The sequence below is a fragment of the Melanotaenia boesemani genome, chromosome 1, assembly GCF_017639745.1.
Source record: "Melanotaenia boesemani isolate fMelBoe1 chromosome 1, fMelBoe1.pri, whole genome shotgun sequence".
Classification (NCBI taxonomy): domain Eukaryota; kingdom Metazoa; phylum Chordata; class Actinopteri; order Atheriniformes; family Melanotaeniidae; genus Melanotaenia; species Melanotaenia boesemani.
This window is the reverse complement of record NC_055682.1, coordinates 7,448,800-7,471,826: the sequence shown is the minus strand read 5'-3', so window position 1 is coordinate 7,471,826 and position 23,027 is coordinate 7,448,800. Positions and strand designations below refer to the sequence as shown.

At 39.4% G+C, this 23,027-nt stretch overlaps 1 protein-coding gene across 1 annotated transcript in view; it reads right to left on the bottom strand.

The window, feature by feature from the left end:
* The window catches only part of prmt3 (protein arginine methyltransferase 3), an 86,591-nt gene extending 71,247 nt beyond the window's left edge, over positions 1 to 15,344 (bottom strand). Inside the window, exons 1-10 of the mRNA XM_041987391.1 lie at positions 15,236 to 15,344; positions 14,869 to 14,989; positions 14,633 to 14,715; positions 14,495 to 14,544; positions 14,260 to 14,365; positions 12,428 to 12,593; positions 11,823 to 11,964; positions 10,608 to 10,673; positions 7,722 to 7,843; positions 4,867 to 4,966 (exon numbers count right to left, since the gene is read on the bottom strand). Coding sequence (XP_041843325.1) covers positions 4,867 to 4,966; positions 7,722 to 7,843; positions 10,608 to 10,673; positions 11,823 to 11,964; positions 12,428 to 12,593; positions 14,260 to 14,365; positions 14,495 to 14,544; positions 14,633 to 14,715; positions 14,869 to 14,989; positions 15,236 to 15,257 — 978 coding nt within the window. The 5' untranslated portion in view covers positions 15,258 to 15,344. The remainder of the gene's footprint in view (positions 1 to 4,866; positions 4,967 to 7,721; positions 7,844 to 10,607; positions 10,674 to 11,822; positions 11,965 to 12,427; positions 12,594 to 14,259; positions 14,366 to 14,494; positions 14,545 to 14,632; positions 14,716 to 14,868; positions 14,990 to 15,235) is intronic.
* Between the last annotated feature and the right edge of the window lie 7,683 nt (positions 15,345 to 23,027).

Here is a 23,027-nt window from a genome sequence, read left to right as displayed (position 1 = left end):
ATAAAGTATAAATTGTCTTCAGCAAAAACTGCATGTTGACTGGTTGAATCCAAGTTTGTACATTTCAGTACAAGTTTACCAAGTGAATTTTTTTTCACTACTGCATAAAACTTTTCATTGCTCATTTTATAGACTTTAGACGCTATATGGCAAAGTTTGTTAAAGCAAACTCTCCAAATGTCCTACTTTCAAGTCTGTATTTTTAAGTCCGTGTCATTACCACTATCAGTCATCGTCCGTGATTGATCTCAGGACGGCCGTCTTTATTTGGCCTTTGGGGAACTCTGCTTTCCTCCTCCTTGACAGCTCCCCGCTCTCTTATCTACTCCAAACTGTTTTCTGGCTTGCTGAGAAAGAGGATCAATGTTGTGAGTTATGAAATGACAGAGGCGCTGCTGAAGGCAGTCTCTCAAGCGCTGCCACAAAGGACAGACACTCATTTGCCCCCTTCTCCTTCTTCAGCACCACCACAAATACAACACATTCATCAACCATCTCCATTTCCCCTTTAACCACCGCCTGTCTGCTCACTCCAACTACTACAGCTGACCTGAAATTCTTTCACTCATCTTTGTCAATTAACAGAATACTCCATACAAAGCACTCAAGATCTACTCACTGGCCACTTTATTAGGTTGAGCACTGGGCACCTTGCTAGTACTGGGTGGACCCACTTTTGCTCCAGAACTTCCTTAATTCTTAGTGGCATAGATTCAACAATATGTTGGAAACATTCCTCAGGGATTATGCTCCATTTTGCTTCACACAGTTGCTGCAGATTTGTCATCTGCACATCCATGATGAGAATCTCCCGTTGCACCACATCCCAAAGCTGCTCTGCTGGATTGAGATCTGGTGATTGTTGAGGCCGTTGGAGTCCAGTGAACTCATTGTCATGTTCAAAAAAGCAGTTGGAGATGATTTGAGCTTTGTGATATGATTCATTATATGGCTGGAAGTAGCTGTATAATAGATACAGCAGATGGTAGAAGATGGTACACTGTGGTCTTAAAGGGATGGATGTGGTCAGTAACAATACTCGGGTGAACTGTGGTGGTTAAACTATGCCTTGTTGGTACCAAGTGGCCCAAAATGGGCAAAGAAAATATCCCCCACACCAGTAACAGTAGAAGCCTGTAGCATTGGTCCAAGGCAGGATGTTTCCATGTTGTTTCCATCTAATTCTGACCCTGCTGCCTGAATTTGGAGCTAAAATGCAGACTTATCGGACCAGGGAACATTTTTCCATCTTGTATTGTCCAGTTTTGGGGAGTGTGCTTGAACGGCAGTTTTACCATCATCTCCAACCAATCTGCCCGCTTACCTCTGTCAGATTTACACTGAGCTCTTTACTGAACTTAAAAATGTAATGTTTTGTTTTTCTCATAATGAAATCAATAAAAAAAAAATTTTTAAATTTCCTCCAAGATGTTGAAGTGTTTCTTTCAAACGTGGTAAAAGAATTAAGAACCATTAATATACTCAAAACAGTTTTATTGGAGCCTTTTAAAAATGAAAATGTCAGAAAACAAAGTTAAGTCTAATTAGATAGTAGATAATTTTTGCAATGGGATCATAATGAATTTATTATTTGTACCCCCCCATCATAGCACCAATCCATCTATTTACAGGTCCTCTGAAATTAACAACTTTTCAAAGCACCACAGATTTTTTATCAGATGCCATCCACTCAATACAGACTGCTATTCAGGACAGAGAACATGATGACGGATGAATGCAGCTCTTGTTTTCCTTTTATTTTTAAAGGCGAGTTAGTTTCTGTTGTCAGAGTAAATCAATGACTCTCTCTTCATCCACAGACCATGAACCTGTGAATCTATTAATTCAAGAAATTTCAGTTTACTCACACTGTTGTGCGGCAACAGATTAAGCAAACTATACTTCTATTCAGACTTACTAGAATGCAGATATTTGTTTTTAGCTCTGATCTTCCAAAAAAAAAAAAAAAAGGCTAATCTAAGTGAACCTAAGTAAGAAGAACCTAAGTGAATCATTTTAACGTTGGCTTGTCTCTTCATAATTTCCCATAAAATGAGTACAACAACAATCAAGGTGACTTTAATGAAGCACAAGGCAACTTAAATTAAAGTTCTTGATGTGTTGGGAGAGGCTGTAGCTATGTCCTGGAAGTAACAGATAAACAACCTATGAAAGGGGAAAAAACAAACAGCTCCTCTGGCATCTCGCAGAATTCACTATGTCTGAGTGAAACAACCAGCAAGGAAGAGTAACTTTTACAGTTGCCAAAGTTACTACCCTAAAGAAATAAAAAATAATATGTAGTTGTCCCCTCGCCCTCCGTGGGCGGTCTCTCATCCATCCAAGCTCAGGTCCTCTACCAGAGGCCTGGGAACTTGAGGGTTTTCCTCTGATGTTTGTCCATCACCACAATGTCCGGCTGGTTTGCCATTACCATTTTATCGGTCTGGATCTGGAAGTCCCACAGAATCTTAGCTCGGTTATTCTCTACCACCTTCGGAGGTGTTTCCCACCTTGACCTCGGGGCTTCCAGTCTGTACTTTGCACAGATGTTCCTGTACACTATACCAGCCACTTGGTTATGACGCTCCTTGTAAGCTTTCCCTGCCAGCATGTTACACCCTGCAGTTATGTGCTGGATTGTCTCAGGGGCCTCTGAGACAATCCAGCATATATATATATATATATATATATATATATATATATATATATATATATATATATATATATATATATATATATATATATATGCACACAGTTTGTTTTGCAATTGTAGGATTTCATAGGCAGTAACTTTCAAAGACGTGTAAAACAGATAGGTTGTCATATTCTGTTAAAGGAAAAAGTACCAACATCCCCACACTCTCATGACACAACCTGGATATAAGAGAAAAGTCAGGAAAGTTGAATACAGTCTAAAGACACTGGCCAGACAACCAGCTCTGTACTCAACTGTCATTTTTCCTTTTTATACTGGCAGATTGAAGGGCAGCTATGGAAGCCATAGCCAATCTGAGAAATGTCTGCCATCACTGTCCTGATGAGAAGTGACTGGGGAATTCTTAGATTTATTAGCGCAATGTGAGCCAGTGTCATCAGAGATTACGCCCCCTATCCTTCACTGTTCCAACGCCGTGTCAGCCACCGAATTTCAATTTCCCCAGCGACAGGATGGGAAGGCTCTGGCTGGCGACCTGGGCATTTGACCCTGGGATTTTACGATGGATGTGGGTGGGGTGGAGGAGGGACAGATATGGGATGCTCATGAATTAGGGATGACTTCAGCAGTGCATTCAACTTTGGCCATCCTGCCTGTATCACCTTAGAGAATCTCACTGATAAATGGCCATCAAGGGGAAGGAAGACTGCACTTCCCGGTTAGATATTCAAAAAAGCTCATGGTCAAATTTAGCCCCCTTTTTTTTTTTATATGACGCTGTATTTAAATCATGGTCCACTCTTGCTAGGGCCTTAGATTATTCATGCTCATTGGCTGGTAAAAGACAATACTGAATTAAATGTGAACACACATGACTTCATGCATATTGGATGGGAATATGCCCACCAGCCCCTAACAAGCCTGACTAACCTAAAAACAATCTTACATGTTCAGTACTGGTGTGGTTTACATTAATAAACTTTGTCAAAGCACCTGTAAAGTAAATCCAGGATTATGTTCCGTTGTGACTACAACATGCTCATGGAAAATGACCGTGGCCACTTTAAAGAACTGATTATATTTCCAAATGTGCTATGGTGCACAGAGCAGAAAACCTAGTCAGAAAGTCTGGATTAGGAAAATAAGGAATCAAATACAACATACAAGTCCCCAATCACACAACACATCGCTATGTTGATGTAACTGATGCCACCAGGCCAAAAACCAACCAATCAGAGGATTTTAACCATGAATATTAAGAAGTTCAACAGCTGAAAAAAGAGGGTGTTTAATGCCACTACACATCCATGTTTTTATACAACAGCAGTAGAAAAGACGATGCATGGATGTAAACTTCAGGAGTTTTCAGGAGCAGCTTTTTAACTACATTCACAGGTCATGTTTAATCATTGCAGCACAGGACAATTTTCATGATTATTTCATGATTTTCATTACCTTTTATTTGATGCAGTACGTAAGCTGTTTTACAATGCCTGCGCCTAATCAACTGAAAAACACAATGATTATTGTTTGCTACAGCAGTCAAGCAGAGCCCACTTTGCAGCTTCTGTTCTTTGTTAGAGAAGACTGTGCATGCACAGTGGTGAAGGCAGTAAACCCGAGTACAGGGAAAAGATTGAATTGTGTGGTATTTGCAAAAACTGCCTTAATTCCTCTAAAATGCAACAAAATCCCAGCAAATAAGAAGCCAGTAAGAACCCTTTAGCACAGTGATAGTTAAACATCTGGAAATGTGAGATTTACAGCAGATACAGATTTGATGTTTCACACAACCACAGCTGCCATGTGAGGCTGATACGAACTGTTATGTCAACAACACTACTCAGAGAGATGTGTGACTCGAGGAACATTACCGTAAAAGTGAACAATGTCCAAACGTCTGTATGTCACTGCTTTAACAGACTGATGAAGCTGTAAATGTAACAGGCCTCATGCCTGAAGAGTTTATTTATTTATTAATTTTTTATTTTATTTTCACAGCAGTAGGTTTGATTAAGCTTTAACACATTCAACATTTGCTGGCAATAAAGGATAAATATACATAAAAATAATTCTTTGAAGACAGCAAGCAGCTGTTGTGATCCAGCTGTAGAAATCTAAGCCTGTAATATGTCTAGCTCAGGTACTGTTTGAAGACTTGTTTGGAGTTGTAACTTAAAATGACAGGAAGTTAAATAATTACTAACCATCCACTCGGAGACAATGATGTCCACCTTCTCCACAGGGAGCTTGATGTCTTCAATGCGGCCTTTGATCAGAGTAATCTTGTCCTCCAGCTGATTGGACCTGTGGGAAACACACAGGAGTCTGAGGACTTGCTCATGCCTCTAATTAGGGACGCACTGACTGATCGGTGAGTTACTGGAATCATCCGATTTTCAGCCTGACTGGCTCAGATCAGCTGATCCGGCAATCTTTGTTAGATTTCTATTTTTTTTCTTTTCATTTTTCCCCTTGTATTTAGAGAAAGACCATAAAAAGAGCACTTTTTGCTAGCTTTTTTTTTTGTTCACTGACTCAATGACCTAAACAGCAGAGCACTGACACACGTTTGTTTTCTTTTTGTTTGTTTTGCATAGCATGTAATAAATGGAAAAGATGCCCAGCAGCCTGGCACAACAATAACAATAAGAAAATAACAATAATAACATTATTCTTGTGTTATTCAATTATTAATTTTTTGAAGTTTAATGTTCAGTCAGGCTAAATGATCTTAAATCAATTGATAAAAGTTCTAGTAGTTCAAAAAAATCAAAACTGGTTGCTTAGGCCTTTTAATGAATGAATGAAATGTCCATTTTATCTTTCCCTAACATCAGATAAAGTGAAAATAAAAATAAAATCAAAAACTTTATCATACCCCTTCAAGAACTGTACCTATATATTTTAATTTAGGCTTTTTCCTTAAAATTTTCTTACATTAAAATTTCTTACATAAAATAATGTGAGGTATAATTATGTGTCAATCTGCATGGTTTCATATTTTTATTTACTTCTTTTGGTGTTTTTTCCCCTCTTTGTCTGGATATAAAAGCAGTCGAACTGATAACTAGTCAATTGAAAAGCGTTCATGTTAACAGAAAAAAAACAACTCACTAAAATATTAATGCACTGTACATGTTGTATTTCTCAATTTCTAACAAAACATTTCCTATGTTTTCAAGAAATTAAAAAATTCTCTGGTGAACCTGCATTTTCGGTGCATATCCAGTCTTTTCAGAAGCAAATGCGAATGTAAAAAGGACCAAACTAACTGTGACTCTGCAATATGTCTGGCTGCCTCCGCTACGGACTGTATAAGATCAGTACTGCTGTTTAGATGATCCTTCCTTTCAAAGCGGCCAGTTTGGATATCAATCTCTGTGAATATTCCATTATCATGGCAGTTAATGTTACAGAGGACAGAACAATTACTCACAGTAGCCCAGAAAGCATTTCTCTAGCAACGATCCTTATCTAAAACTGTCTTTCCCCCCCTCTCAGCTGCTCTTCCACTGCCGCTATCACCTCCTCCCAGAATACAACACCCCTCACCCATAACCCACCTCCTCCTCTACCTTTCACAAGAGGGAAACACTGTAATCTCATTATTGGGGTAATTTAGAGGACAATGTCAGGACTCTGGGGAGAGTGTCAGTATCTGTGAAGCTTTGTAGGTATGTGAGGGGAGAGAGAAACCAGTACTGTCATACAAATTAGTTTTGTTACCATTACAACCTAGAAAACAGTCAAAATATGTTTGTATGATTTCACTGAAACAGTTATATACACTGAAGCTGACTAAAAGGCAGGTTTTTTTAATGTAATGATGTTCTTTAACAGTCAGATTTCAATCATCCATGCTATATTACTGTTCAGAAAAAGGTGATCAGCCCTCTCTGACCAAACATCAGCTAAAAAGCATCCTAAAAATCCATCTTAACTTCATATTGCTATGAAAAACTGAATTTCATGGAAAAAAAAAAAGAAAAAAAAACTCATATTTCTCCTCTTTGTTGTCACACTGTAAAGCATCCTGTCAGATAATCTAACAATTCCAGGCAAATTTTTAATGGTATTTATACATTATCCATTAAGGAAGTAACTGAAAGAGGAGAGTCACGTCAAGCTTTTCATTTAAACTTTGCTGAAGGAGAGCGACAAGAGATGGATGTTCCTGTCCAACCAACAGGAACCACTTTAATTACAATCCTGATATTCACATCAAGAGGAATGGCTCTCACACACACACAAAAATGAATTCTTTAAAAGTTATAAACCATCTATCAGTAGATATAAAATGCCAATTTTATACTTTTGTGTGAACGAGTGTGTAAAAGGTGCAGCAGCAGTGGGGAATTGCAGCTTTTTTTTTTTTTTGGCCTGTATCTTCACCGCTGGCATGTCGACACACACTTGAACAGTGAGCCAGTGGTCTGTAAAATTAAAACGTCCTTTTCTCTTAGCAAACCGTGTTGTTTTGCTTATACGACACTCTCTTACATAATGGTAATAATGGCAGTCATAATGGACCCTAACTCAAAAATGTATTTTAGAGGCAGGGGTGTGATGGTGGTTGCAGGGAGTCACAGTAAAAGCAGAGGCTGTGGTGGAGGTAAATGGACTCCAATGTGGAGAAGCAGCTGCTGGAAAACTGGAAACACAGCAAACCTGAAATTGGACTGAGGAGTATATTAAAAAGGTACCAACAGGGGGTTTGTCTACATGTTTGTGTGGACGTTGCTGCAGGTTTCAGACTGTAGCTGCTGCAGGAGAGAAGAGACACGGGGCAAACAAGTCAGGCCGCTGGCGTAAATTATGTACATTACAGCGATGCTCCTGACAGCGGCTCTATTGAAGTCAACCAACTGCAACAAATAAAAATCTAGCTGGAGGGCACGCAGACCTCTGTTCCCATAATCCTTAGCTGTACACAAAAAGAAGAATGCCAGTCCACACTCCCTTTCATATGCAAAGTGAGGATCACATAACAGAATTAAATTCTGTTAACTTGTAAATCATTCTGGTGACATGCTGAAACTGTAGTGTATATGTCTCTCACCTGATGATGTCCATGGCCTGATAGATGATTTCTGATTGGTCCACTGCAAGAACCTTTTTGGCCCCGGCTCTGGCAGCAAACATGGACAGTATGCCAGTCCCGCAGCCCACATCAAGCACCACCTGCAGGATGGGAATAGGAGGAGGTAGGAAGGTGTGACAGGGTGTATCAATGACAGAAATGTGGGCTCACAGGAAATACCAGAGCAATTCAGGGTTAATTCAAATTAGTTAATATTGCATCATCAGTGAAACACATCAGCACCTACATGTGGATTTATGGGCAAGATGTGAGGGGGAAAAAAAACTGAGAAAACAGGAAAAGAAAGATAGAAAAGGAGTTTCCTCTGGAAAGCCTCCCACCAGTATTCAGTCCTGAATATTAGCTGTAAATAAACATGGACAATGACATCATTTGTAAGCAGTTTTACAAACTAAGGGCACACCCCGTTAACTTCACATAGAGCTGCCGCAGCTTTGACTGCTTTGGACTGATTCAGACATTTACATCACTGCTGACCTATTAAAACAAACTAAAAAAACAACCTAGTGCCCAACTAGACATCTACATATCTATTAGCTTATAGCACAGACTGACTGTACTCTTAGCTTGGGACAAAAGGCCGTAAAAGAGGCCTGTATTAATAAACCCTCTGAGAATCCTTCCCGGGAGCTCCTAACTTGACTGAAGTTTTAGTTTATGGTTGACTCGCGATTAATCTCAGAGAAACTGAGCAAGTCAAAGACAAGAACTCATCTCAGTTAAGAGGCAGGGCTGACCTTGTTGCCAAGAACAGAACACATTCTTTTGTCTGTGATTAGTTAAAAGAAGAGGGAGAAAAAAAAAACATGGTGCAGTGTTGGAGATGTAAGCACATCTCTACTAAGAAATTTACATGACCCTTCCACAAACTTATCTTTAGCATTTCAGCAACGCTCTGGAGCAGTTCACTTTGTCTTTAAAACATTTTCTGCTGCTTAAGAAACCCTTAAAACTGTTACTCATCCCAACTATTCCTGAAAGTTTTTCACATCAAGTTCTCTTTTAAAAGTTAAGGAGCTTTATGAATAACTTATTTTACTAAAATGTAATCTTTCAATTTCCCCTGGGAAGCTTTTAATGACTAAGAGCAACTCCTAGCACAAGGAATACAGCCCCAAATGTCCACACTCGCCACTAATGCATCTGCATAAGAAGGTGGAAAATATTTGCAACACATTTCAGCTGAATTTCTGGAAAGCTATCAAATTGTTCAACTTTGTACACATTATATGCCCCAGACAGAACAAGTGCTTCATAATTTATAAGTCAAAGTAAATTACAGCAAATAAATCTTTAAGTGATAACACATGCACCTTGAGTAAACATGCAAAAATATGAGAATGTAGAAACTTACAGGTTAGCAAAAGCAACATTTTTTTAAGGGTTAGGTGACTCTTCCACTGTTTCAGAGAAAAAGACTAAATCAGAAGCGACCACAGAAAAAAGCTGGTTTCTTACCACCAATCATACTTCCTACTTTAAATACTGAAGAATGAGCAAGGCTGCTCATTATAGCCTGAATACAAACAGTTTGTTTTACAGACACAGAAGGAAGCAAAAATCTGTTAGTATAATCTAGATGTTTTGCAAATTGCTATTTTCTCAGGAGGCCTGCACTAAAACTTTGGATTTTTGGAAGTTTTTTTTTTTAAAGATTTTAATTGTAAAAAAGTTTTGACATTTATTTGGAGTACACACACATACACACACAAAAAACATATTTTCAATTCTAAGTGAAAGAAAATATATAAACACAACACAGTATACTGTGCAGTTTGAGTAGTGTTTGGCTTTCCAGCCTGAAAGCTTCTTCAGCTTAGATGAACTGTTGTTCTAACAGTTGTTTGTATTAAAATACAAACAACATTCTCTTTCTCTTCTTTACTGATGCATCCGCTTGTAATAAAACACAAAAAAGAAGCATCATTTATCATGGTGGCTTGCTGGAGAAGTTATGAACTGTGCACATCTCAACCAATAAGTGACGAGTGATGTTTAGCTGCTGTTGATTTCTATTGTGTTTGTAGACCAATTGTGAAGGTTTAGTTATTTAATCTAAATCAAGTTATTTGTTTGAAAGGATGAGCTTGCTTCATGTTGGAAATGACCGTTTCTTTCTCAAGCTTGGATTTGTTCATCTGCACCTCCAACTGGTGTTAAATGGCTCAGACATGAGAGTGACGACACACCCACCTATATTTAACACTGGTTTTAGCTGTTTCTCTATTTAAGGTGACTCTCAGTAAGCTTCCCGCTGTTTTTATGAGTTCACAGAGGGTTGCCAACACACTGCTGACACAACAGAACACACTCCTTTGTTCTTTCTCTATCGGAGATAAGAACATCATGTGTTCTTCTCCGTCTGTCGGTTACTGTAGAAGGAGATGCTTCCTTCTCTGCCGACTGTGTCGACCTGACAGGGATAATGTACGTTCCCATCAACGCAAGCAGCCTCCTTCCTCTGCAGCCTTATCCCAGCACTAACCATCAGCCGCCCATATAATGGATGGTCATGATACAGACCACTGCTTCCTGCAACTAAAAGCAGCAAGCAAGAGATGGGATGGGGGAGGGAGTTAGAGGGGATTTTTGTGGAGGTTGTTGGGTGTTGTGGGTTTTGACGGTGGATTGTGTGTTTGTTATCAGGACTCTGCAGTCGACACTCAAGTTGCTAATGGAAAGCTATACTGTGTTTTAAATCAGACATTATCACCTTATTAATGTCTCCTCAGGAAAACGCACTGGTGTTTACCTTTTAATAGGCTTCACTGCACATTAAACTAGCAAAGTCACACCTGTAAACAAATGAATGCAAACACCCTCCGTTGCATTGCATTGGCTCACCTTGTCCCTGAACACTTCAGGGTTGCTGTACATGAAGTCACGGTAACTCTCTGTGCGCACTTTATCCTGCAGAGAGAAGATTCAAAAATAAGAATAAACGCCCATAAAAGGTCAAACCATCACACATTTTATTCATAGCGGTTCAGAATACAGCAAACCATAACAGAACATGGAGGATTTCTTGGAAATTTCATAGCAAATCTATGAGATGAACACAACCAGAGGGGACTCTGGTAATTTCCTTTTGGAAGTTAGGTCAGGACTCACTAATTAGCCTGCCAATCAAATCTGCCCGCAAATCAAAGCAGCTACTCTCTGGAGGGGTGAAAGCTGCAGAATCTATTAAATTTACAGTAAAATACTTTTGGTCCACAGTGATGTGGAAATAAATCTGTACATTTTTTTATGTGGATGAATATGATGACGTTTGCGCAAGTCACTATCCAAATTTTACAACAGCAGAAATCCATAATGCTGTGGTGTGTCGCAATAAATAACTGCTGTCACAAGTCAAACGTTCTGTGTCATCAGACTGCTATAAAGGAAATTACTTCTGTTTAAGCACTCTGACTTAAATAAATAAAAAAAATTAAAAAAAAGACCCATCATCCTCTTCCAAAGAAAAGGCCTCAATCACACACAGGCTGCGTCATAAGTGATGCACTTGACTCGGACCCAAGTAACAGTTGACCGCATTCTACTGCAAAGCCTACGTCACGTTTTTTTGGCCCCTCCCGAGGCTATGATGGAGTTTTCAGACTGACGCACACGCAATGCAAAACTTAACAGAGCTACGCACCAATCAGGGTAGCCAGCAGGAATATGTCTAAGTACTGCAGTAAGTGGAACAGTGCAGTGGAGAGAGAGAAAGCGCTAATCCCCCCCAACCCATGCAAACACACAGAAGCCCCTTCAGCCTGCACTGACACTTTAGGTTTCAGTGCTTTAAAGTGTGTAAAATAATTTTTTTATGTTCTGTGGCAAGTGTGATTGTTCACGTGAGAGCGCAGCAGTTATAGCTCATTTCTCACTTTTAAGAATTTGTCATGCCCTGTGCATCGTGCTCATTTATATGCTGCGGCAAAGTTTTTCAGCAAGCGCTGAGGCGCTTCCCCCACTGTAAAGATACTTATTTTCCCCAGAGGACACACAAGACTAATGAGACCAGCAAGCTTGACAAGTGCATGCACATGTGTTTGTTTGCACAACTCAGACCTTCAGCATCTCCTCGTGGATGCCATAATGACCGTAGGAGCTAAAGTAGGCCTCGTCCTCATCCTCACGAAGCTCAGCCACAGTGCCCAGGTTACTGGGTTTACTGGTTTCTGCATTCAGCACCAAACCCTGGGCCAGGAGCCTGAAACAAAGGCAGACAAATCTGCAGGTAACTTTGCATGTCAGGACATAGGACAAAAGCAGAAACCAGAAAGTGGAAGGCACACACAGCCTTCATGCAGGACGAAGTTGTAAATGGAGGAGATGGGAAGCATTCATCTTCCTAACTCTCCTCCACATCCACCTCACCAGCTCTCTTTCTGTAATTTTCCCTTATTGCCCCCTACCTACCTCCTATCCTCACTTCAGCCTCCCCTACTGCAGTGGAATTTTCCCTTCCCTTCTTTTTTTTTTAATCTTTCCCCTTGCTCCAAACTTGTTCCACAAGGTAGTCAATTTAATGTTTGTCATACTGAGTTCACTGTGTCCCCCTGCTGGCCCAAAGAGGGTGATGCAGAAGCAAAAAACTGCACTAAGCACATTCTAAGTTCTCAAAAGCCTAAAGAATCCCAGCTTTTGAAAAAAACATCTGGAAAGTAACTGACTTGAGTTTGTGTAGATCCTCCATGGCTCTAGCCAGTGCCTCTTCTGAACAGCGAGCTCTCTCCTCAGCAGCTTGTGCCTTGTGCAGGAGGACATCGTGAGGCTCAGCTCTGGACGACGGACATGTTGACGAGCACGTCCCCTCACCGCTACAGAGCTCCTCAGGGTCTGACAGAAACACAGAGGGGGGAAGCAACAGATTTTTCGGTAAAATTAAATTATTTTTTTAGGTAACTGACAAAACTTTATCTCTTTACTTTTGCTAAAGAACTTGAGAAAAATATAAACTAGAATATTCTCAAGCTATTCAGAGGTTTTATTTAAAATGTAACCACTAAAGCTGCCTGTAATCCATCCTGTGGTTAAAGTTTACTTACTGTACTGCCAAGATCTGAAATAACATCTATTCTAACCAGGGGATACAATCAAAATTAGTTACAGTTGTAAACAAACAAACAAACAAAAAATAAATAAATAAATAAGGGTGATCAGATCACAAGTGGGTAAAGCCACATGTGCAAGTTTACACCTGATTTTAAAAATGGCCTCAGAATATAAAAGATGCTCACAAACATGGTCACTGATAAATATTTTAGGGGAAAACAATCTTCTTCTTGCTTCTGTTTGCCGCTTTATTACATATAAACACCAGTTTTGACAATCAGAAATAAGAGCTCTAAATATACATTAAGTTTGGCAGGTAAATTCTGCAAATTCCTGTAGTTGTGTCCGGGCATTGCTAGTACTACAATTCACAGGAGCACTGTTCTGTGATGTATCATACATTCATGGAAACTAGTGGAAATCCATGGAAAATGATGTTGTTTATGAACTAATGCTTGTACAAAGTGCAGCTGAATGAGGAGCTAATTTTAAATAAACTAAAAGACATGTAGACTGAAACATGTTTTGGTTGAAAGGCGTAAAAAACAAGGCTGGTTACAAGAAAAGAAAAGGAGGTTGGAGAGAATGTCAAGAACCAAAGAGGAGGTGAGTGCCATTGAAATCTGACATGGAGGTAGTTTGTTCTCATGCAGGCCGGAGTTTATGCACAAATGCAAACACCGAGCTGCGGGAACTGTGAGTACACAGAGTTAACAGGCTCACACGTAGACTCTGAAGATCTTAGTTCTGATGAGAGCATTGAAGACATTTGATCATGTGTCAATTAAATGAGATAAAATGACTATTTAGGATGGATTATTTATAATTCCTTTTATTTAAGTTATGTTGCAAAAAATCTACAAAGCTAAAGTTTAAAGTCAATCATTTTAAATATGAGACCAAATGTTTGTTTTTTCCTCACTAGAAAAGAAAATGTTGAACGAATGATGTTATTTGGCATTTTTATGAAAAAAATTACAACACTAATGTCTGATTTACCTTATCTTTAATGAAAATGGCTTAGCAATCTTTAATTTGACCTATTTTGTCTTAAATTTGCTTTTGTTGAAGTTTTGGAGTAACTATAAGTGAACTGTTTATTTAAAGGTTTCTATTGTATTTATCAGACTTCACAAGGCTGCAAAAAAAATTATTTTAAGATTTTAAATGATACAAGTGATCAGCCTGATTTAATTTAAAACAAAGAAAATTTTTTATTTACTGCTTTTGACTTTCACTTTTTAAATTTCATACTGGTGTAGTAAAATCTATTTAATCTGACTTAAATTAAAACGGCTATTTTGGTAGTGCTGATAAATATAATCACAGATGTGCAGATATTTAGCCATGGCGCTGTATGCAAAAACTTGCAGGACAGAAATGCGTTAAACAAACTGCAATAACAATAGAAATAACATATGTGTGCTTAAATAGAGAGAAGTAGCAGTACCCGTTTGAAGAAGCGGGTCATCCTGCAACACTGGTCGCAAGAAGTCTTCACTCTCCCAGGGTAGGGGGCCATCTGGCAGCCCTGACAGGCAAGATGAGCTACATTTCTAACCACACAAACAAATACATCAGTTATAAGGCAATTCAAAAGAAGTCAGTGCAGTATTTACAAAATATGAAACACTAAACCTCAGCAGTGTGTGTAAAAGATGTGATGCAATGGCAAAAGTACTTACTGTTGACCGTATGAAGTTGATCATTTTTATGTAGCCATAATCATCTAATCCTAATGAAGAAAAGATAAGGAAATCCCCTTCAACTGATGGAATAATCATGTGGTCTTTTTTTAAGCTGAGACATCAGTGTGCACTTACTGTGTTTTCTTATTACATCTGCAAGGTTGACCTGGTGTTCAGCTGTGCAATGCTGCAGGGTGGCGGCTACAGAGCTTAGCAATCTAATAAAATCAATAAATAAAAACAATAAGAGCGCATGCCGGAAAAAAATGTCTACATTTACTACATGTCTCATGCCTCTTAATTTCATAAAGTACCTACTTGTGTTTATTTTTATAACTGGTATACTCCTAAGGAAGAAAATGATATCTCACCTGTCACAGAACAGACAAGTAACTGGCTGATTGCCTTCCTCCATCCACTGCCACTGGTCATCATCAGCGTCATCATCTCCATCAGAGAGTTCCGGCATCTCCTCGGCAGCTCTATCGTCGTCTGGCAAAATGAAACTGCTTTACAGATTTCTTAATGTAAGAGCCACAAAATAAACCGTTTATATCGATAGCATCAACGTTACAACCGTTAACACTGAGAAAGGTGTTGCTTACGTAGGTGTAACGAGACTAAACGCTAAATTTGGTGATCAAATGCTTAAAAACAAACATTGCCAAACAAAAAGTGTTTCAATTTTTTATCTGCTTAAGTTTTTAAATAATTTGTTTGACTATTTACAAAACTCACGTGGGTCTGTGTATTCTGCCATGATGTCCAATGCTTCAGATTACTTCCTGTCCACGTTTGATGACGTAAAGACGTATCTTGCCCACCTATATATATACGTGTGTCTTGCTTATTTCCTTATAAAGGCCACCAGAGGTCGCCAAAGTATAGATAGTCTTTTTATAGAAAGAGAAAGATTTTCTTCTTTTTGTTTTTTCTTTATGACCCAAACAGATGAAAGTAACAATTTATTACAAACTAGAACAGGTAAAAGGATTAGAAAAAAGTTTGAATAGTTTACAATTATGTATAATAGCCCCAAACATTTAACCAACACTTTAAAAAAAACATAATTGAAAAGAACAAAAAATACAGTATATTAAAGACTTTTAAAAATAATAAACCAGCCTGAATTTGAAGTAAAACAAAATGATGCACAATACTCCAAAATTAAATCATGCACATTCTTAATGATCATCTTTAGGATAAATGAGAAATATAAATGTTATAAAAAAGAATTATCCTTAAATTGGGGACATTTTATAAATTGCTGCAACAAATACATAAAGTATGTAATAATTATACAAATTATAAAAAAAAAAAAAACAGTTTGAGATAACCTGCCAGTCAAAAGATAATGATAATGAAAGTTAGTTATGTTACATGTTTAAAATGACAAAACAGTTACCAATTTTGTATTTTGCACATTTGAAAAAAAAATTTCAGTGGAAACAGATTTCATTACAGCCCAAGAGAACATGTCAGGACTTAAGATTTATCTTGTATGGATTTTTTAAATTGTTCATTAAAATCCTCAGTGGACAAGTTGTAGACCAGATTGTGAAGCAGTTTTGCTCCAACACTGTTGCATCTTTATAATCAGACATAGCAACAAATAATATTTGACATGCTGATTTTACATTCATTTGAGGGAGCATTGACACGTTTATTCAAACAGGGATAAATGCATACAACATTGCTTTATAAAATTATATAAATGCCTTGCATAAAGGTTTCTAGCCAAGGCTAATTTGCAACCCCTGTCCGTTGTTTTCATCTAAAAATCTAAGACTGATCATATTTATCCTCCATTTGCAGTGGTAAAGCAGACATTTTCTTATAGAGGTTGTTTGTCCTTGCACATGACAGGACTGGAGCAATTTCACAGACATGTCACCTTTAGAAGGAAGTCTTTGGAAAAGTTTTTGTTTGTGCTTGAATGGGTTATGTGCACTCATTTCCAGACTATGCCTCTGGAATTTTAATGAAGGCATAGCTGGAGCCATACAGTCTATGGCTGGAACTCCATTTACTTAATACATTTTCAAAAGGTTTGGTTAGTTTTAAATTATGTTGCAATGACAATGCATACTTATAAAGATTCTAGAGCAGCGCTTTAACCATGGACTTTCATATGAAAATAGGTGCAGTGAATATACATATGCACAAAGGTATGTTAAATCAATATTTAAGCTCCTAAAACTCAGCGTACAGAATGCTAGATAGATAGATATACCATGTTTAATTTAAACATGTAATAACTGAAATAATAGTGATATATTAACACATAATACTTTATTTGCACGCTCTTCAATGTCTAAAATCTTGGACATAAAAGTGACATTTGGAAAACAAGATATGTACAAGATTTACACATATACATCCAGGAATGCAGCTTGTTGAAATCCCCACCTTGTACAGAGAACTACACTATTGTGGAAATATTCACATGGAGATATACACACAACCTAAAAAACATGACTTGTGTAATGATTAATGTAGGAGGACCTGGGAATTCAGCCACACACACAGCAGTTAAAGTTTTAACAGGGTTTTATTGAATTATTGGTTATCCAAATCAACACTTAAGGAATACTCAACAGGGCCAGGCAGAGAACGGTGGTCAGTCCAAACAGGGGTCATTATCCAGGTAGGCAGAGAGCAGGAAAATCTGATAGGGAATCAGGCAGCAGGGAGTCCAGGAAATGTAGCAGGGTCAAACACAGGAATCTAAAGACAATAATGCTGGATATCAAACAATGATTTTTGCTGACCATCTGGCAGGGAAGTAGAGACTGAGGGGAGGTTAAATAGGGTGACAAACAGGTGAGGAGAGTGAGCACTCAAGGGTCCAGGTGGATCAGATGAGCCTGATTGCATGAGCTGCAGGCGAGGCAGATCGGCCTTCATGACAGGCTTGGCTAAAACCCTTTGAAAAGGACTGTGTTGTTAAGCTTTTGGTGCATGTTGTTTCTCTGTCATCTTAGCAATGTGGCTCAGCCTTAGTTTAAAGAAACACACAACTAATGTCAGCAGCATATGGTGGCGACTGTCTGTGCCATACTGTGGTTAGCCAATGTGCTCCTCGAGCAAAAACACATTCTCTGACCTGATCCTCTTCCGTACAATGTACAGGACCTCAAGCAGCTGTGATTGTCTGGAACTTGCAGATGCCGGGTGAATGAGCCACTCTGCTGCTCTGATGAGCCTTACTGTGCCTTCTGATGGAAAACACAACTATGCTGCAAGTTTAAATCATTTTTCAAAGACAAAAGCTGCAATTTCAACACGTTCAAGTATCCAGAATTGTAGCCACGTTAATAACTTTTGTAAAAACCAAACCGTTTTTTAATCTGTCAAGATTTTAGCGAAATAAGAATATTTTTTCGTGCAGATCACTCACCTTCCCTCGGATACCACGGATCCCGCAAGAGAGCAAACCTGTGGCAAAATGGCCGCCAAGTGAGAACGTTCAAAGCTCGGCCATGAAGCATCTAGCCTTTAACGTAGATATCGACACCAACTGCTGAGTCGTTACGAAGTCTATGTGTGTCGAACTGCTTCCGGGGATTTTCAGGGACTGAGGTTGTTAATAAGTCAAAGCTTTAAAATGGATTCAGTCGCACTGTGAACTGAAGGTTTTTGAGAGGAAATTTTGCTAGCAACCTTTCATCATTTCAGATTCGAAGGAAGGCCTCACATTAAAATGATATTACCTTTTGGGAATCAAACATCTGCGTGAGGCACTGTTGTCAAGGTAACCCCCAATTTTCACCAGGGACATGTGTGCCACTTTATGGTTGCGCCACAGCCTCCAGTTATTCGCAGCCATTTTAGTCAATGGTTTTATTCACACCAGGCATGTGTCAGGAGCATCCCAGAAGCGCCTTGTAGCAGCTCTCCGCTAAACATACGCGCAGAGTCTATTTTTTGATGTCTCATTTCCACCAGGCGTGTGTGCGCCAGATGGAGACTGACCAGCAACCTCTCCTGAGCTTGCTAGGGTCACAGCAATTGGATGTCCTTCCTCCTCTGATCCAACAGTTTAGGATACACCTCATGCAGTATTCTTACCATGTATGTATAGTATTCTTCTCATGTCCCTGGGATGTATCTGTGGTCATCCGACACACTGTCACATGCTCCGGTGAATAAGGAGCAATCACTGGCTGACAGGGAGTTGCTGAAGGTTACAAATATATATGTGGACATGCTATTGGAAAATCTGCCATCAAGCAGACTCATTATTCCTTCAACCATGAGAAGTGATGTACTCACCAGTCTTCATGAAGGTCAGGAGTGGAATGTAGGGAGCATGCGTGACAGTCAGTGTGGTGGCCTGGGCTAAGCCAGAAGCTGAACAAACAAGTCCTCAACTGCAGGACATGCAGTCAGAAGAAATAAAAGGACACAGAGGCGCTGATGCCAACACAACACCCTGGCCAACCATGGGAAATTGGGAGCAGATTTGTTTATGCTGGGAAGCAAAACCTACCTGCTGGTAGTGTATTATGCATCGAGATTTGAGGAGATTGCTTTGTTCACACCCTCAAAATCAACACGTGTAATCCAAAATCCATTTTTGCACGCCACGGCATTCCTGAACAGTTGATGACAGACAATGAGCCCCAGTTTTCTTGGGCTACCTTTGCCGCATTTGCACAGTCATATGGCTTTCATCGTGTTACCAGCAACCCAAAATATCCCGAAAGCAATGGTAAAGCTGAACATGCAGTAAAGACAGTGAAAGCTCTTTAGAAATAAAAAGAATGAGGAATCAGATGGTCCCAGTTAGAACTGGGGACACAGTTCAACCTTTTCCTGCTGAGTTATCTACTAAGATAAGGCGAAATGTACTGTTGGCAAACACTTAAGGCCACCTTAAGTTTGTGAACAACCGGGTGACAAACCCTGAAGAGGTCAAGGACAGCTATCCTGGTAAAAGATCAGAGGTTAGCCAACAGGAACTCATCTCTCTTGTGCAGTCTGGAGGCCTTCACACCATTACTGCTGACAAAGAAAAAATGATTATTTTGAAAGAGAGAGCTGCTCCAGAATCTTAAAAAAAATCTGAGAGCAAAGAACTGAGAAGAAGAACCATGATGATCTTCTACTGAAAGAGGTCTACAGTGGTACCATTTCACTTAGAAGCCATCACAGAGACCTCTGATCCCAAGGAGATCTCACCAGCAGTAAAACCCTGGGACATCTCTGTACCTAAGAAAGATGGACCAACAGAGGTTACCCTGGTAGAAAAATTGATATTTGAGGAGGAACCAGAAGAGGTTTCAAAATTCACCTCAGACACCGCTACTGTAGACGACCTTATTGCTGAAGACAATCTGTCAGAAGTTACAAATGTGGAGTCATGCATTTCTGAGGATGGACCATCAGAGATTACCTATGTGGAGAAATTTATACTTGAGGAGGAACCAAAAAAGGTTTCAAAGTTGATCTCAAAGACCAGATCTTTCGATACGTTTGCTGCTGAGGAGGAATCCACAGAGATCACTCAAGTAGATAACTTGGAAAATCAGCAGCGATCTCTGAACGCTGCCACATGTGAGGAAAAATGTGGACATAAAAATATAAAGGAGGAAGACCGCAGAGCATCCCTCGGTTTGCTTGTAGAGGCCGTGATTGAGCGGGCCATGAAAACATCAAGGATGTTGTGCTCTCCACAAACCTTTCAAAACATCCACGAGAGGATGTTATAAAAAAAAATGTAGACCAAAGTTGCAGAACAAAATTTTAATATCAGCCCAAAAAACTTGAAAAGTTTCAGCAAGAAAATTTTACGTAGCATCAGCAAAAAGCTTGCGTGTTCAGAGACAGATCTCCTGGTCTTCATGGGTTTAATGGAGCCAGAAACAGATGACATGATTGTCTCTTTCTTTATAAGAAAAATCATGAAACTCTCCAAGAAACCTGGCATCATCAGAAAGTTCTTCTCATCTGTTGGCAAAGAACCAAACAAGCAATTCAGTGCAACAGAGAAGAAACATGTGGAGTCTGCAGCAGAAAATGGGGCATGTCCAGACTCTGAGAAGAAGCCTGTGTCCTCTGTGCAGAATGCAGGTCAGACGAACTCTGATGATGAACACGACAAAAACCTGGAAAGAAAAACTGCTCCAGGTCCAGGTTTAACCTCAGCAGTGCAGCCAACAGACTTCCCAGAGGGCTCCACCGCTGAGCTCAGACAAGCTGCTGAAAGTGCTCCAGTAGTTACCATCGCATGGGAGGAAAAGGAGGAAGAGACTGCTGGAGAAAAGACTACTCAGGTGTGCTACTTATTTTTATTTATATTCTCACTCTGTTATTCATATTAAATACTTCTTATCTATAAGCTCATATATTTACTAACAGTGTGTTGTGAATGCTTGTAAAATGAGACTCTTGATATGGGGGAAGTGAGTAGATCATGTGAGGAGATTGTGTCTAACAGTAAACAACATGTGAGATGTTACACTTAAGGGAAATTTCTAGGTCAACCAGAGTTAAGAGGAGGCACTTAAAAACAAATAATTTTAAAACTGACTCTAAAACAAACGAGTAGTCAACAAAGAGAAGCCAATTTATTTAATTTTTAATTCATTCTACTTTATTAATCCCAGCTAGGAAATTCTCTCATTGCATTTAACCCATCCTGGTCACTAGGAGTGACATTCCAGTGCCCGGGAAGCTGTTGGGGGCCTTGCTCAGGGGCCCACAATGGTTTTACCTTAGTTGCCAGCCCGGGGACCCTTGAACCCAAGTTCACCAGACTGAAGTCCACCTCTGTAACCACAAGGCTACCACTGCCCCCCTGAAGTAATGTGCTCTCGTTTTTTTTGTGCCAGTTAAAAGTTCAGTTGCAGCCGATCGAGAGAGGTCTAAATGAGCCCAACGTAAAGTGTGTTGGAATAGTCTAAGGGATTAGTGATAAAAGCATGGATTAAAATCTCGAGATGATGCTGAGAAAGAAATGGTTCTCCAGGCAGGTTGTTTGTGCTGCACAAATAACAGAATTAATTACATAACAAGAGAATGTTTGGGTTATGACTGTTAGAAGCAATGACATCAGAAAAATGCTTTGCTTTGGCAGCTTTCACAGATCTTTGGTAAGATTGGTTAGCTAACCCTTAGTATCTGGAAAGACACTTGTAACCTATTATTTCAAGACAGCACACATGGATGTGGAAATCTCCAAGGATTAAAATTCTATCATTTTTAGACATTATTTCAGCCAAAAGCTCTCCAAAGACTGCAAGTTAATTATTTAGAGTTTTTTGTAGAGCTGATGTACAATGCAAAAATGTTCTGAAACACCCATGAACTGCACCCAAAAGAGATGGATAATTGCTATTCCATTTATTACCAGATATACAGTACTTGGGAAGCCCGGCGCTCCTCTGTCAGCATAAGGAAGATGAATACTCTTTTGCTGCATCAGGTACTCCACAATTTTCTGTACCAATCGGAAAAGAAGGATAAATTGTGTCGGACTGTTACTGTCTTTGTTTCTTACCCTGGAGAATCCTCAGCTGTACACGACATATGCTTGAATATTCCTGTGGTGCTTTTTCACACTAAATGAAGCCGGTGACTCAGAGACACCAAGATTTCACTGGTTTCCATCCACCTTAATACCAAAGAGAACAGAACATTGTGAGTGTTCAGTTGCCTGTAGTCCATTTTTAGTCTGGCTGGGAGTACTTCCTTTAAGTAAGAATTACAGCGCCAGTAGCCATGACAACAATGAACAGGTCAATGGTTGAGGCAACTAACAAAATAAACCCTGCTAGTACAAACAGAAACCATTATACATTAGAAATACATGAAAACTTATACATGGTCATGCAAACTATATGTCAAGTCAACAAGAGCAAAACTATGACACTAACATGCCGACATGATAACGTTAGTAACCGACGCTAGCTTCATGTGTCTCTGCTTAATTCCACAGATAACCACTGTAAATGTAGCTGAATATAATCACAAAAAATAACAAGTGTTAATGGGAACTTGCATACCTATCTCACCTGTCTTGAATCAGAGAACAGTTCACTGGGTGTTTACCAGCCTGTAGCCACCGTTTAAGCATTATTTTGTTTTTTCAGGAAAAATATTTTAAAGGAAAAAGCTTTACTTTTAATTTAGAGTGTAACTTCACCCACGGCCAAATTGGATGAATAGCGAGATTCACAAAGCACCTAGACCACAGTCTTTGAGGTGGAAGACTTTTCCTCTCCTGAATCTCCTCAGCTGCATATGAACAAAGTGGCCCTGAACCGTATCAGTGTGAGCCGTTAGGGCTGTTTGTTACGCTGGCCTGTCAGCAGCTCCAGCAGCTCTGGAAAGCTGTGTAGACTCACGGCAGGTTGTGGCAGCTGCAGGAAGTGCTGCTGTAATTTGCCGTTGCCACAATTTGAGCTGCTGTCTGTGGACAGATGAGGATCAGCGAGTTAAGTCCGGTGTTACTTTTACACCCCTCAAAAGCACAAATTCATCCCATTGCAGAAATATTTAATCAGAAACACTGTGAAATAATAGA